At 47.9% G+C, this 16828-nt stretch overlaps 1 protein-coding gene across 3 annotated transcripts in view; it reads right to left on the bottom strand.

The window, feature by feature from the left end:
• LOC117346665 (torsin-1A-interacting protein 2-like) overlaps positions 1–16828 on the bottom strand; it is a 44597-nt gene that overhangs the window by 20597 nt on the left and 7172 nt on the right. For all 3 annotated transcript variants that reach the window (XM_033916603.1, XM_033916601.1, XM_033916602.1), the window contains exon 2: positions 9452–10623. In XM_033916603.1, coding sequence (XP_033772494.1) covers positions 9452–10595 — 1144 coding nt within the window. In that variant the 5' untranslated portion in view covers positions 10596–10623. The remainder of the gene's footprint in view (positions 1–9451; positions 10624–16828) is intronic.

Below are 16828 nucleotides of genomic sequence, written 5' to 3'. Positions count from 1 at the left end.
GTCAGCATGCGAAACCTCTCTTTGACTAGGAATTTGTTGAGGACCCTGAGGTCCAAAATGGGTCGCAGGTCGCCCGTCTTCTTCGGAACAAGGAAGTACCGGGAGTAAAACCCCTGGTTGTGTTGGTCCACAGGGACCGGCTCGACGGCCCGGAGCCGGAGCAAAGCCTGGGCTTCCTGAAGAAGAAGGGCGGTCTGTGTCAAGTTGGAAGGATACTCTCTTGGAGGGTGGTCCGGAGGGACCCGATGGAATTGAAGAGAGTATCCTTCCCTGATGATAGTAAGGACCCAGAGGCCTCCCAGCGATGATAAAAATGATGGAGGCGCCCTCCGATGGGAAAAACAGGGGGAGGCAGAATGAGACTGGTTATGCCCTCGACGAGACAATCACAAAGGCTGAGGAGCCTTAGGGACAGCAGACGGCTGAGACTTTTGTTGAGCCTTCTGAGGAGGCTGCCGCTTCGCAGGTTGCCTCGCAGGAGGAGCTTGCCTCGGCTGATAACGCCGCTGATAGCTCAATGGCGGTCGAGAGGGTCGAGACTGCTGAGGCTTAGGCTTCGGCCTAAGAATGGACTGGAAGGACTTTTCATGATCAGACAATTTCTTCGTGACTGTCTCGATGGATTCGTCAAAAAGATCCGCTCCAGCACACAGGACGTTTGCCAGGCGGTCCTGAAGATTCGGGTCCTTGTCAATGGTCCGCAACCAGGCCAAACGGCGCATCGCCACAGAGCAGGCTGCTGCTCGGGCCGAGAGCTCGAAAGCATCATAGGCAGATTGCATCAACTGAAGACGAAGCTGGGACAGCGAAGCAACCACCTTCTCAAACTCAAACCGAGCCTGGGACTCGATGTAGGGCGTGAATTTCCGAAGCACAGGCAGAAAAAATTCCAAGTAGGTGGCAAAGTGGAAATTATAATTCAGGACTCGGGACGCCATCATAGAATTCTGATAGATGCGTCGTCCAAACTTATCCATGGTCCTGCCCTTGCGGCCCGGAGGCACCGAAGCATACACCTGGCCAGGATGAGACCGCTTGAGCGAGGATTCGACCAGGAGGGACTGATGAGAAAGCTGAGGTCCCTCGAAGCCCTTATGATGCACCGTGCGGTACCGAGCATCCAATTTTCCAGGGACCGCAGGGATAGAGTAAGGAGACTCAAAGCACCTCATGAAGGTCTGCTCGAGGAGCTTGTGCAGAGGCAGGTGTAAGGACTTGGCCGGAGGATGAGGCAAGTGCATGGTTTCGAGGTACTCCTTGGAGTATCGAGACCCAGCATCGAGGGTAATGTCCATGTCATCCGCCATCTGCCTGAGAAACGAGGAAAAGGACAATTGGTCCGCCAGCGCCGGTCTTCGAGAAGGACTAGAAGAAGTCGAGGCTTCGGGCTCCACAGAAGCCTGTGAGCAATAGGGCGAGTAAAACACCTCGGGGTCCTCGAACTCCGGGCCCGGAGGAGGAGACCCAGCCGAAGCAGAATACCCCATCCGAGGCAATTTCTTCTGAGGCGAGACGGTCGAGTGCCGAGAGGAATGCCTCGAAGAGTGTCTGGATCGATGCCCCTCTCGGTGCCTGGAAGGGGATCGAGCCCTTCTGTGAGAATACTGGTCCCCAGAAGCCTCCAAGGAGCAGATAGGACTCGAGGCCGTCGATCGGAGAGGCGGAAGAGTCGGTGCCTCCCCAGAAGCCGCCCAGGCTTGATAGGGGGTTCGGAAGAACTCGTCCTGCTTCCTGCTATGCCCAGGACTGGGAGGCCTCGAAGGTGGATGCCACACTGTGTCATGGGGCGGGGTAATAGGTTCCAAGGGAGGCAAGTCGCTAAGGGAAGCTTTCCTCGAGGGAATAGGCTCCAAGGGAGGCATATCACTAAGGGAGGCCTTTCTCGAGGGAATCGGTTCCAAGGGAGGCATGGCACTACCCGAGGACCGCCTCGAGGAACCGGACACCGCCCGCCGCTCCTCCACGCCGAGTAACGAGGTCGAGCGGCGCGGTGGAGGAGGAGGGGGCGGCCCGCCCTTCGGAGCCGGAACTGGGAGGTCACCCTGGATCGAGGCAATCAGCCGGGGTCCCAAGGTGGTCATGAGTTCCACAAACTGAGCCTCCAGAATGGACCGCAACGAAGCCGATATGGAGGGATCCGCACCAAAAGGGGGCCCTTCCGCACGGTCTCCGCGCTCTTTCGGTGCCGCGTGCTTCTGCTTGCCAGCCTTCGGCACTTTAAGCACCACCGGTGGAACTGTAGGGGTCGATACCTGTTCCGAGGAGACGGAGGAAGGCACCGGCGCCGAGGCCGAAACCGGCGTGAACAAGGCCAGTTTCAGAAGGCCCGAAGCAGCCGGGGAGGCAGAGGGCTTCGCCGACGGAGTCGAAGCACCAGTTGATGTCGAAGCTGAAGGATCCAACGAAGCTTCCATCTTGAACATGGACTCCCACAGCAGACAGCGGCGCTTAAACGCTCGCGCCGTCAGAGTGGAGCAAGGCTGGCACGATTTCGGAAATTGATCCGGACCCAGACACTGTAGGCAGCGTCGATGCGGGTCCGTGACGAAATCGCGCGCTGGCACTTGCTGCAGGTCGAAGGTGCGGGGCCCCAGCCACGCGGCCGACCCGGTGTCGGAAGAAAAATATATATTTTTTTTTTTTAAAAAGAAATCAAGGACTTCCGGCGGAAGCATGGGGCTGTGAGCAGGTCAGGCTCGTGGCTCCGGCGCGCCCGCGGCAGTAATTGTTATTGAGCGGCATTGAATACCTCGGCTCCCGGTGTCAGCACGTCGGGGAGCGCTGTCGGGTGTCCGTGTAGCGATTTCGAGGCGGTCTGGGGGATGGCCGCGCATCCGAACAAGACGGACCGAGAGCGCAGGAAGCAGCCTGAACTTAAAATGGCGGCGCACATGGCGCCTGCATCGCCCGAAACCCCCAGCTCCCTCTGGGTCGCGGAGGTAACAGCGGAAGTGCAGGCTGCATTGGAGGAAACGCTGGGGGACAAGCTGCAATGTATTTTGGATAAGTTAGACACCCTGGATCAGCGTTTTGCCGCTCTGTCCTCGGAGGTGAGGGAGACACAGCAACGGGTCAGCTCAACTGAGGATGCTGTGCAGCGGCTCACACAAGAGCAGGCGGGCCACTCTACCTCTATGGCGGCGCTCCGGGCAAAGGTGGAGGACCTGGAGAACCAGTCCCGCTGGAACAACCTGCGGTTTGTGGATTTGCCTGAATCTCTGGGGGACTCGGACCTGGGTGACTTTCTGGAGAAGTGGCTGATGGAGTCTTTGGCCCCCCCGCAGCAGCTGGGCCCCTTTTATATCGAGCGGGCACACCGTCTGGGGCCCCGGAGAGAAGGTCTGGATCGTCCACGGGTGGTTATATGCCGTCTGCTCAACTATCGCCATAAGATTGCGGTCCTTAGGGCCCTGCGCCAGGGGAAGAAGTTGCTCTACAACAACAAGCAGGTCCTCTGTTTCCAGGATTATTCGGCGGAGGTCTCTCAGGCTCGACGCAAGTTTTCTCCACTCTGTTCCAGTCTGGTCCGGCGCAGTATTCCTTTTTCTCTTCAGTATCCAGCGAGGCTGAGGGTGATGCACTCCGGCCGGTCGCACCAGTTTGATACGCCGGAGGAGGCCCAGCGATTTGTGGAGGAAAAGTTTCCGGAGGTGGCGCCGTGATCTTCTGTCTTCTTCGGTGGGGTTGGCGATGCTGGGAGTGACAGCTGTAGACTCTGACTTTGTGGGTGTTGCGCTGTCTCCCTTGTGGGTCTTTCCCCATGGCCGCTGAGACTTCCCCTGCTTACACTCAGCATTTTTGCTGGGTTCTCTGCATTTTGTGTTAGTTGTGCCTTGCTGTGTTGGGGGCGGGGGGAGAGTGTTTGGGCTGTGTTGGTTTGTGTGTGGTTGGGTGAAGGGGCGGCTCTAGGGAGGAGGGTGGTAGGGTTTGTCTAGGGGGGTTGTATCGGGAGGGTTGATAGCCTGGGTGGAGGAGTGGATGGGGGAGAGCCGTGGGGGTGTTGGGTTCGCTTGTTGGTGGTGGGAATGGAGAGTGTTTGTTAGCTTATGGGAAGCTTGGGGGGGGGCTGAGGGGTTTGAGGGAGGCCTGCTGCGGGCGCGCCAGCTTTCTGGAAGTGGCACCTATTGGGGTGCAGTATTTGGATGGGCACGGGTTGGGGGCGGGGGTGGGTCGGGGGGAGTTGGGGGGGTTAGGGGAAGGGGGGGGGGGGGGTGGGGGTTTCCTTTGGGTCAGACAGGTGGGGGATGGGCGGATTTTTGAGTGTGTGGTTGGAGGGGTGGTGGCTGGGACGCTCCTCTGGCATGCTGCGATGGGTTATTCAGTATCTGCTTGTGGTGCTCTTTTTAGTTTTTTCTGGAACATAATTTGATTTCTTGGAATGTGGGGGGGATACACTCGCCTATTAAGCGGTATAAAATATTGCAAGCACTGAATCGTAAGAGGGCCTCTATTGCTTTTCTACAGGAGACCCGGTTGTCCTCTGTGGAGCATGCTAAGCTCTGTTCTTGGTGGGTGGGTACGCATTTGGAGGCCCCGGCTCTGGGGGGGAAAGGTGGGGTAGTGATCCTTTTTCGTAAGGGCCTTCACCTGCAGGTCCATAAGGTGGTTCGGGATCCTGGGGGTAGGTACGTTATTGCCTCGGTCTCTCTAAATAATAAGCCTTTGTTGTTTTGTAATCTTTATGCCCCTAATAATCCCTCTGCCAAATTTTTTCAGAAGTTGCGTAACCTTTTGTTGCAGTTTGGGGATATTCCCTTAATTCTCGGGGGCGACTTCAACGAGGTCCCTGATCCTCGGCTAGATCGTTCTTCTTCGGTGGGACGGGAATCGCTGCGGGCCTGTACTGGGGCTACCATGCTGGCTTCCTCTTTGGATTTATTGGATGTTTGGAGGGTTCTTCACCCGGTGGAGCGGGACTATTCTCATTTATCTCGAGCGCATGGGTCGCTTTCCCGTATTGATTTTATTCTTCTTTCCCGGAATCTTCTCCCGAGGGTTCAGGAGGCCATGCTGGGTCCGATTGAAATATCGGATCATGCATGGGTGGGCCTGCGGTGGCTGTGGGGGTCCCCTCGGGGAGGAGGTGTTTCATGGAGGTTCCCTTGTCATTTATATCGCAATGCCCGCTTTCATGAATTTTTGTTGGCTAGATGGAGGGATTTTCAAAGTACGAATTTGCAACATCGAGAGGACCCCATACTCTATTGGGAGGCTGCGAAAGCGGTGTTGCGTGGGGAAATCATGTCCTTTGTTGCCTTTGAGGCTCGAGCGCGTCAGAGGGAGATTCTGGCCTGGGAGCATAGGGTGCGGACTTTGCGGCAACGTTTCGCAAGTGCTGCCACGTTGGCGCTTAAGAGGCAGCTTTTGGAGGCGCAGCAGGCCTTGAATGAGCTCCTGCATAGGGGGGCTCAGAGGTCTCGGGAACACTATCAATTCCAGCTCTTCAGGTTCGCTAATAAGAGTAGCCGGATGTTGGCGCGTTTAGCTCGCTCCTCTCGTGGGTCCGCGGGGGTCTCGGCTTTGCGAGATGCGCAAGGAACGCTTTACCATAAGACTGAGGATATTGGGCGTATTCTGCGGGAATTTTTCGCTGACTTGTATGCCGCGCCTGGTCCAGATGTGCTTGATGGGGGGGTTTATTTGGACAGCTTGGATTTACCCCATCTCTCTCCTGTAGACTTGGCGATGTTGGAGCGCCCGGTGGAGGTGGAGGAAGTGGCGTGGGTGATTCGTGCCAGCCCGTTGGGCAAGGCTCCGGGACCCGATGGATACCGGGGTGAATTCTATAAGGTGTTGGTGGATGAGGTTGCTCCGGTGTTGTCCGAAATTTTTAATTTGAATGTGGCTAAGGGGTTTTTACCGCGTTATTTGAATTCGGCTCAGATAATAGTTCTTCCTAAGCCGGGGAGGGACCCCACTTTGCCGGACTCCTATAGACCCATTTCCCTGCTGAATTATGAGACGAAATTGATGGCTAAGGTGCTGGCGAATCGTTTGGCTAGGGTGCTACCTTCTTTAATATCGGACCAGCAGGTAGGATTTGTGCGTGATCGGCCGGTATCTAAAAATCTTCGTCGTATCTTGCTGGCCCTAGAGAAGTCTGCTGTGGACGGAGACCCTGCTGTACTCGTGAGTTTCGATGCTGAAAAGGCTTTTGATCGGGTGCAGTGGGGATTCCTCTTTGCTACGCTGCGGGCATATGGCTTTGGCCCTTTTTTTCTTAACGCCCTTTTAGCGTTGTATAGTGACCCGGTGGCGCGGATTTCGGTGAATGGTGGATATTCGGACCCCTTTTCCATCTGTAGGGGGACCCGTCAGGGCTGTCCCCTGTCGCCTTTGCTGTTTGTGTTGTCTTTGGATCCCTTGATCAGAGAGCTGCAATCTAATGTTGACATCCGGGGACTTCAACTGGGGGCCGCTCATTTTAAGCTTGCGGCCTTCGCTGATGATCTTTTGGTCTTTTTGACTGATCCGCAGCGTTCTTTATCTATTCTTTTAGAGAGTGTTCGGGAGTATGGTGATTTCTCAGGGTTCACCTTAAATTTACGGAAATCGGAGGCTTTGGCCTCCGATGCAGGCCTGCAGCGTTCATGGAGTGGGACTTTTCCCTTGCAATGGGCGGATTCCTCGTTTCGCTATTTGGGCGTGCAGTTGTCCATGGATGTTCGGGAGATCTACCGGTTGAATGTCGCTCGTTTGCTCACCATTACCGGTTCAGTGTTGGCCGCTTGGCGTACTCTGCCGCTTTCGTTGATGGGGAGGGTGCAACTTTTTCGGATGGTTTTATTCCCTAAGTGGCTTTATGTTTTACAGACTTTACCGCTGTATCTTTTGCGTAAGGATATCCGGGCTCTCTCGTCCTTGTTGTCTAAATACCTTTGGAGGGGTCGGAGACCGAAGTTGCGGTGGCAGTTGCTGGTGGGTCCCTGGGCTCGGGGTGGGTTTGGTGTGCCGGATATGGCTCTTTATAATCAGGCGTGTCTTTTACGCCATGTCCGGGACTGGGTCTTGGGTACTGACCTTTATACTGATATATCCCTGGAGCGCGATTATTTTTATCCTTCCCATCTGCTCTTTCTATTGCAGTCTCGGCTGTCAGTTCTGCCGAGGTTTTGTCGCCGTAGTGTTTTGTTTCGCCCCCTTTGGGAAGTGTGGAGACGGGTGTTGTCTTTATGGCGTCAGGATCCTCATGTTAGTGTGTTATTGCCCATTACTGGTAATCGCTCCTTTCTCCCGGGGCTGCTTCCTTCTGTTTTTGGGCGTTGGCGGGCTCGAGGGTTTGAATGTCTTTTTCATATGATGCGGGAGGACGGGACGCTCCTCTCTTGCGATGAGTTGTTGCGGTGTGGTCTGCCTTCATCGGGCCTTCTCTTTGCTCATTGTCAACTGCGGCATTATGTGAAGTCCCTTCCGCGGAGCGCTCTTTCTTTGGAGTTTGGGATCAGTTTTCGTGCCTTTTTGGAAGGGGGAGAGGACCTGGCCTCTGGGATCTCGGTCTCTGTATATCACAAGCAGCTTGGGGCACTGGGGCCCCCGAGGGATTTTACTGTGGTGCTGGAGGCTTGGCAGAGGGATTTGGGGCAGGAGCTGGGGGTGGGGTTTTTGCTGCGGGCTATTTGTCATATTCCTACTCTGGTGCATAGTGCGGAGCTTCGAGAATGTCATTTTAGGACCTTGCTAAGAGGGTATGCCTCCCAGAGCCGGGCCTACCATATGGGGTGTGTCGCTACCCAATACTGTCTCACCTGTCAGGCGGAGGTGAACTCTTATTTTCATGGACTTTGGGAATGTGAGAGTATCCAGAGTTTTTGGGGGGCCTTGGCTTCCTATCTTCAGGGTCTCCTACGGGTGTCTGTTCCTGTCTCTGCATACCATATGTTGTTCGCTCATTTTTCTTTGTTTTCGGTGTATACCTCGGCAGAGAAAATGTTTTTGAGCAAATGTTATATTTTGGGGAAGAAATGAATATTGAACTTCTGGCTGGCGGATACCCCGCCCTCCTTCTGGTACTGGAGAAATAAATTACACGACCTTTTAGGGTGGGAGGCCACGCTGGTTTCTGCTTCTCGCCGCCGAAGCAGAGACTTTGTTCATATTTGGACACCATATTTGGACAGTTTATCTCCCCGGATACGTAGTCGTATCTTGAATAGATTGCAGATGTATGCCATTCCGCCTGTCTGATCTGGGGGGTGGGGGTGGGGGGGGTGGGGTCCTGGGGGGGGGGGGGGTGTGGGGGGGTGGGGGGGATGGGGAACCGTGTAACCTGAGAGGACATAAGAGTCCAGTCCTCTTGGGGAGGGGAGTTATGTAATCAATATTTGCTTTTTTGCCTACTGTTTGTACTTGTTGTGGTTCGTTGTTTAATAAAAAACAGTTTTCTCTAAAAAAAAAGAAATCAAAGAAAGAAATAAATGCACGGGAGAGCCAAAAGAACCCAACCCGCGGCAATACAGAAGGCAAAAAACAGATTCAATGGGCGCAGAATTGAAGTAAACTTCTCAGCTCCGCGAAAGAAAAAGAACTGAGGAGACACGCCCGGACCATCGGGCGGGAAGGCACTGGCGCATGCGCGGTGCTGGCATCTCGAAACTTCTGAGTTTCTTCAAGCAAGACATGCTTGTGAGACGTCCGTATCGGGGCTCTGTCGGATGACATCACCCACTAGTGAGAATACCTGCCTGCTTGTCCTGGGATAACTACAGTATTCTTTACTATGTCACCTCTGTGGCTTTCAATGCTGCCATTAAGCTCTCATATAAATGGTATATGAGGTGATTTTTCTACTTACATTCATCAGTATCCAAGCTTGATGGGAAGCTGGAGAATGACATGGGGGACAAAGTTTGTCCCCATCCCATCCCTGCAGGCCTTGTCCCTGTGAGCTCTGTCCTCATTTTCACAAGCCTCAAACACTTATGATTTTATATTGAAATCTTTTTATTAAATTACAAAAAAGGAACAATATTCTGTACAACTGTTTATAAATCACAATTACATATTGATACTAGTCTCAAGTTTTTAAAGAATGACACAGGAACAAAGTTTGTCCCTGTTGTTGCGGGCTCTGTCACTTTCCCCATCCCCACTCTGTCACTGCAGGCTCTGGCTCCGTTCCTGCCCCACGGTTAACTGCAAGTACCCATCCCTATGTCATTCTCTAATGGGAATTAAATCAGGACCCCCTGCTGAAATCAGTGCCACCATAACATTCTCAGGGCCTTCTCTGCCTCATAGGATTGCTTTCACCGATTTAAAGTCTCTGTTTAGCTGTGCATTCATTTCCTGGGTTTTGACCAACAAGGAAACCTAGAGTATTACATATACAAGCTATTATTAGACTGGATAAAGCAACTAAGACATATTCCTGATTTCATTATAAATTCCTGATAGCTGGTGACTTTGCTTTAGTAGTTAAAATATTACACAAAGAAAAAACAAATATTCTCACCCCATATAAAGAACTTTTGAACTGCAGGCTCCTTCCTGCTAGCCCCAGGCTCCTCAGTGCTGCACCGGGCTGTGACGGCCCCAGGCTCCTCCGTGCTGCGCCGGGCTGTGACGGCCCCAGGTTTCTCCATGCTGCTCCGGGCTGTGACGGCTCCAGGCTCCTCCGTGCTGTGCCGGGCTGTGATGGCTCCAGGTTCCTGCAGGCTAGCCTCAGGCTCCTTTGTGCTTCGCTTAGTTGTGTCAGCTCCAGGCTCCTCCATGCTTTGTTGGTTTATTTCAGTCCCAGGCTCCTCGGTGCTTTGTTGGATTGTGTCAACTCCAGGTACCTCTGTACTTTGCTGAGTTGTATCAGTCCCGGGCTCTTGTGTGTCAGCCTCAGATTCTTCTGTGCTGCACCAGTTTGCACCACCAATAGGCTCAGAATCCTTCTTGCTGCATAAGGTCACTTCAGATCCAGGCAAAGTTGTATCATTTAAATTCCATTTCTCCACTCTGCAAGAATCTTCTGTAGCCATTCTGGGAGACTTTTCTGTCTCTCCTACTGAGAGATGTTTTTCTTTTACATTGTGCATTTCTATGATTGAGGGATCAGTGCTGGGCACTGTGACTAGGCCATCATCAATTTCAGTTCTCTGAAAAGATTTTAAAGCATCTCCCATTCCTTGAACTAGGCAACCATTTGTCTGTAGGGCAGGGCTAGACATGGCTTCTGTTTTTTGGGTTGGTAAACCATCAGTCACTCTTTCATGGATTAAGTTGCATATGGTTGCCACCTGTGAGGAAGCCAGACCTTCAGTCTCTCTTTTCTCAGCGGCTGTATTCAAGGATTCCTTTTTCATATCTGGGATACCCTCACTCTCTCTTTCTGTTTGCCTAGCCATGGCCTCCTTTTCTTGGCATGAGAGACTGTCATTTTCCTTGTTTTGCGTAGCCCTAACCATTATTTCATTCTCTTGTTCTGAGGCACACTCACTATCTTTGTCTTGGGAACATGTAGCAGTCGTTTCCTTCTCTTCATCTGGAAGAGTTTCACTTTTTCTGGTTTGGAAAGCCCTAGCTAAGTTTTCTTTCCCTTGCTCTTCAATAGTCTCCCTCTTCCTTCTCTGGATTTTCATGGATGCATTTTCCATGGTCTTTACTTCCATTGCTGGTACTTGCTGTCCTTAGGTGAAACTGGGAAAGGAAACACCCAAAATTTTCACTTTGTTTACTAGAAATTATTAAACTGTTTTAACTTTTTAAAAACATTCCATTTTTAAACACCCAGAGCATTGCAATATCTAACAAACGTATATAGACAGTTCACAAGCACTGTGAAAATGTCTTTATACCATCAGTGTGTGCTTGCGTCCACTCTCTCCCCTTTCACCTTCTTTGCCCCAATTCTAATCCACCACTCATCCCCTCTTCAAGGGTATAAGAATGATGACAGATAAAGACCACATGACCTATCCAGGCTGCTCATTCTCTCTTCAAAGGTTTATGAATGAAACAGGAAATGATGACAGATAAAAGACCACATGACCTATCCAGGCTGCTCATTCTCTCTTCAAAGGTTTATGAATGAAACAGGAAATGATGACAGATAAAAGACCACATGACCTATCCAGTCTACCCATCCATACCAACTGCTCATTCTAAAATGTCTCTCTCTCCCATCAGGGATCATCTGTGCTTAAAACACGCTTTCTTAAATTCAAATAGTATACATGTCTCTGTATATATGTGAAAGAATTAACAGAAATATGTGCATAAGGAGACAGCTAAAGGGTGAACTACTCTCTTCCTTCCATTTTCTAACTGCCTACATGCTCTTCATCCCATTCTCTTTCCAACCTCATTTCTTCTTCCCCAGTGCCCATCCTGGAATCTACTGCTACACTTTTCTGTCTGTTATCCATGACAGAACTTGTCCTCTCTTGCCAGGCAAGCTGCTCCATTTGCACAGCACAACCGTCATCTCTGATTAGGGCCTGGCTTTTTCCAGCAGCTGTATGGCCGCGTTCTGCCAGCTGTGCAATCTGCTATGTTCCAAAGTTCTGAACTCACTGCCCTTGATGCACTTTAGCAGAAGAGCTCACTATAGGGATCTTTTACTAAGGCGTGCTAACTGCTAACGCGCCCCCTCTAAATCCTAATCAAATCGTATTTTGTAATTCGGGACCTTTCGTATTTTGTAATTTGGGACCTGTCTTCTAATATGTCCCCACTGAAAGTCCTTAACGAACTGTATACTGTAATTTTCGCTGTATATTGTAATTTTCACGGTATATTTTATATATTCGCTTAGCAAACTGTACAGTTTACATTTCCGCTTTCTTAAAGTTTCTGTACTCTATATTTCCTCTGACTATCTGCATATTGTAACTCGCTGAATGTCCAGCTCTCTTGAATGTAAATCGCCTAGAAGTCGCAAGATTGTGGCGGTATAGAAGAATAAAGTTATTATTATTATATTCTATGGATGCGTTAGCATTTAGCATGCACTAAATCGGCTCGCGTGCCTTAGTAAAAGATCCCTTATGTTTTCTCTCACCTGTGATAAGCTGTGTAACTGCATTTGCAACCCGCTTAGAATTCTGCTCTGTGAGTATTTGGCAGAATATAAGACCACATACAACATAACATTTATCATTTGAAATGAAGTCATAGAAACTTGGCAGTTTGACTACTCAGGTTCTTCATAGCTCTTCAATATTCAAAGTAGGGCTGTACCAAATATTTGTATTCAATTTGATTTGATTCAGCTCCGAATACATTATTTATCTTCGGCCAAATAGTAATTAAAATACGAATAATCCATGGTTCTACTGTGCTAAATTTTACTGAAACAAACACGATCTCTGATTTCGTGTTGCTTCTTTTATTATTTGTTATGTTAAAGCTCAATGCTCATTATTCTTATTTTGATATTCGTATCCGGCTGAATAATATTTTTCTCAGCTAAAGAGTAAAATATTTTATTCAGTATAACTATATTTCAATGCTCATGCATCCTTTATACATTTCACCTTCTTTCCTAAACAAAATAAATTTGTACCATATCCCAAAAATGTTTTCACATCCAAGAATTCTTGAGGCTTGAAAGACAGCAACTTCAATTCTACCTATACTGAGAAACACACACACATAAAATATTCTTATTTTTTCTCTTTCTGCTTGTTTTAAGTTAAACACATCAAATGTTATTCTTCCACCCCATCTAAATCCCTTAGTATGGGTGAAATAATTTCTGGTGAATGTACCGCCTATATCTCGTTTCCCTAGTCCCATTTGTAGGCTGACCCATCCTTAATCTTGATTTTCTGAATCCATGGCAAATATTTGCTCCAAACAGCCTCCATCTCCATTAAGTCTTATTTTCCACAGGACTGAAGGCTTACTGTATTCAAGTAATACCGATTGCTTACACCCCCCCCTTATGAGTATGAGAACAGCGTTGGAGCATTTAGAGCCCCAGGCCGTGGTAAAAATCTCTTCCATGGCTTGACAAAAGAGGGGCTTAGCTTCTTGAAATATTTCTTAATGTTCAGTGACAACATTCTTCAAATTAACTGCAATTTCACATTAGGCCACTACTATAACGTACTTTAACAAGACCTCACTCTTCTTATCTTTTTCTGGGTTTTGCCTTGAAGGAAAATTTTAGAAAGCCAAGGTTTATATTAGTGGCCAGATCTTTTTTCATTATAGCAATACATTTTCCTCTGTACTCCTACAGTACCAAACACCCTAACTGATGATCACAGCCCCTCAAGCTTTTTTCAGATCCCCAAGCATACGTTCTACTCAGTCTCACCAGGATTAGGTCTCATCTACGCAATAATTTGCCCACATTTTCCACCAAGTTTGATACTATAGGTACTCTAGCTCTCCTCCTCAACAGCTCCACTTAACTCCTCTTCCAACCTTCCTAGATGGCATGGTTTAGCTATAGGCTGTTTAATCCCAGACCATTATACCTTGGAAAATAAAGCCCTTGTTTCCTAGAAGACCATCGCACACTGCCTCAGTCATTGTTATCTCTTTTCCTTAGATCTTCTGCCACTCTCCTTGTATCTAGATAATGCCAGTTTGGCAGTACCTATACAGGTTTCGTCTAATTATTAATAGTTAATAACCCTGGAAGGGTTAATAAGTCATATACAGTAACTGTCCTAATCTATCAATATCAACTGCAAAATTATTTTGCCCTAACATACTATAGTTTAAAGTATGGACTAGTCCTCCCCCCCCGCCACTGCTTTCTGGAAACCCCAAACCGAAAAAAAAATCTAACCTAGCCCTCCCACCATATCCCTAGCTCGCACATTAGTCCTACCTATTGTTTTATCTGTTTCTCTCTGTCAGCCTTAACTTAGATGGCTCTGTTGCATTGCTAAACAATACAGTAAAACCTTGGTTTGCAAGCATAATTTGTTCCAAAAACATGCTTGTAATCCAAAACACTCCTATATCAAAGTGAATTTCCCCATAAGAAATAATGGAAACTCAAGACGATTTGTTCCACAACCCAAAAACTTTAATACAAAATACTGTATGTACTTGTATTGCAAGGCCTTGCTCGTTTAGACTAGTCACTATATTCTTGCAGTGTCAGAGAGAGAGAGAGAGAGAGAGAGAGAGAGAGAGAGAGAAGAACCATCGATTCAATTGTAATGATGTGATGTGTGTACAGTATACTCTATGTACTTGTATTGTAAGACCTTGTTTGTTTATCAAGTTAAAATTTAATAAAATGTTTTGCTTGTCTTGCAAAACACTTGCATACCAAGGTTTTACTCTATTTTTAAAACTAGACAATGCTAGTCCTCTCTGTTGTTTGGAACCTTAGGCTCAAAATCAGAATGTACTAAACTTCCTGATACCTTAAGAAACCTACATTGCTAAATAATCTATAGGAAGCTTTTTAGAGATATCAAAGACTTTCTCTAGAATTTCTACTGATAAAGTTTGGAAGAAAAAAAACTTGGTGGGCTTACTATTTTTATACTTGCAATCTTTAGCACTGGCTGAAAGTGAAGACAATTTGGTTATGAAGATCAAGAAAAATAATCTCAAAATGGGCCTCCACCTTAACATAAAGGAAGCAAAGATCTGGCAAGTGATAAAATCTATGATTTCATCCTTGAAAGAGAATAGAGAGGAGTAGACAACCACAATATGCTTGGATCAATAGTGGAACAAAAAGCAGTCAAAACATTCCAGTGATGTATTGCTCTTGCAGGAATGACTTTGAGGGACCTAAACAAGATCCTCAATCACAGAGAAGTTTCGCTGCATATAAAGATTCGATTTATCCAACCCATGCTACTTTCAATAACGGATGCAAACATTGGACAGCAGTTTTGGGGGCCTGGTACAGCAATGCAGCCTAAAGAAATCACACAAAACTCCAAGAAACAGGAGGGTATAACTTTTAACTGCAGAGATGGCGGTTAATTTTCAAACAGCCCATTTAACCAGGAAAATGGCTCCTGCAAACTACCCTCATTGCGTAAATGTTTAAAAATATGATGCCCAATTATACAATTTTACAAAATCATTCTGCTAGTATTGGGATCTTGACTGTTGAGTTTAATTCAAAATTTCAGGGGGGGGGGGACTAGGGACCACTAATTGATGAGGGTGCAAAGATGAACATCCTAACATTTTTGCATTGGCCTTTCTTGGGTACAGTGTTAAGGGCATCCAGTATCTTGGTCTGTTACTTTTCTGATGTTGTCTCTCATAATTCTGATGTTCCTTCTGCTCCTCCAGCCACTAGATACCTTGGAGGAAGGAAACCCTAACCCCAAATTTTAAACAATCCCAAAGTTTTACAACACTGAATATTTTTCTTAGCATATTGGGCCTGATATTCAGACTGTCTGGCCAATGTATAAATTTAAAGGCTCCTTTTACAAAGGTGCGTTAGGGCCTTAACGCGCGGAATAGCGTGTGTTAGCAGCTACCACCTCCTCTTGAGCAGGCGGTAGTTTTTTGGGTAGTGCGCGCTATTCTGGTGGAGCGCAAAAAAAGCTAGCGCACCTTTGTAAAAGGAGCCCTAAGTGCTGAACTTAAACTGTACATTCAGCAATGCCATCCATTTAACTAGCACCACTGGTGATGGGCCGGCAACTACCTGTATAAAGTTAGGGTTGCAATTTTAGCTAATGCATGAATATTGCCATAAATGTAAGTTGTAGTTTGCCAAATATGCCTTCCTATACAGTACATGCTCTGCAGAGGAGAAGTGGAAGAGATGTCCAAGAAGAACACGACTTGCATCTCAGAGGCGGCCAAAAATTGCTAATACTTTGAACAAGTTTGATAAGTTTTGCAACTAATTTACTTTGTTTTTATGGACCACTAGCCTCATCATTTTCATATCCTTGTTGTTATTTGCTATATTTTTGCACCTGGGGGGAATTAAATATGACTGTATTCTACAACATTCTTTTTTTTTTCCCACAGAGACTTTGTTCTAAATCAGGGATCTCAACGTCCCTTCTTGAGGGCCGCAATCCAGTCGGGTTTTCAGGATTTCCCCAATGAGTATGCATTGAAAGCAGTGCATGCACATAGATCTCATGCATATTCATTGGGGAAATCCTGAAAACCCGACTGGATTGCGGCCCTCAAGGAGGGACTTTGAGACCCCTGATCTAAATGAATATTCAACCATCAGGGGACCCTTTGAGTAGTTTGTGAGCTTAGAACGATTTTGTGGCTTATAGGCCTGATTCTATATATAGCACCGAATAAAATTGGTGCCAATTAGAACAGTGCTTACAGCAATTCTGTAAAAGGCATATGCAATATAATTGTGCTTAACGGTCATACACGTCACTAACATTTAGGCCCACCCATTTAGGCCAAGGCCAAGCTGTGTGCGGATCGGGCAGTGTGCTTAAATTTTAGGAATGCTCACGATATGGCCATGCTCCCTTTTCAGATTCATGCAGTAGAACTGACACGCAATTATGAGGTGTTAATTGGCAATTATCAGTGCCAACTGGTTTTGTTGAACAATTGTGCGTACAAATCAGCTGTGCACACCGATATGTGCGCTCAACTTATGGTGTTATATACAGAATTGGGGGGTTTAGCCATAGGCACTATTAAAATTGTGTATCTGCTTCTGGGTCACCCTCAGCACCACTTATCTGAAAGTCCACTTACACATAGAAGTGCAAGCTGTTTCTGCTAGGCAATCAGTGGGGCCAGGGCAATATTAGAAAGGTCAGCAAAATAGTTCCAGATAATACATCTTTTGGAGAACAAGTTTATTATTATTATGCACCCCTCCCCCCACAGAGAACCAAAATACCAGACCCACCAATACCTCCCTCTACCCCCCTCCAACACCCAATAACTAAACAAAGAAGAAAATGGA

Source organism: Geotrypetes seraphini, chromosome 12, assembly GCF_902459505.1.
Source record: "Geotrypetes seraphini chromosome 12, aGeoSer1.1, whole genome shotgun sequence".
In the NCBI taxonomy this organism is placed as follows: domain Eukaryota; kingdom Metazoa; phylum Chordata; class Amphibia; order Gymnophiona; family Dermophiidae; genus Geotrypetes; species Geotrypetes seraphini.
This window is presented reverse-complemented; position numbering and strand designations above follow the sequence as displayed.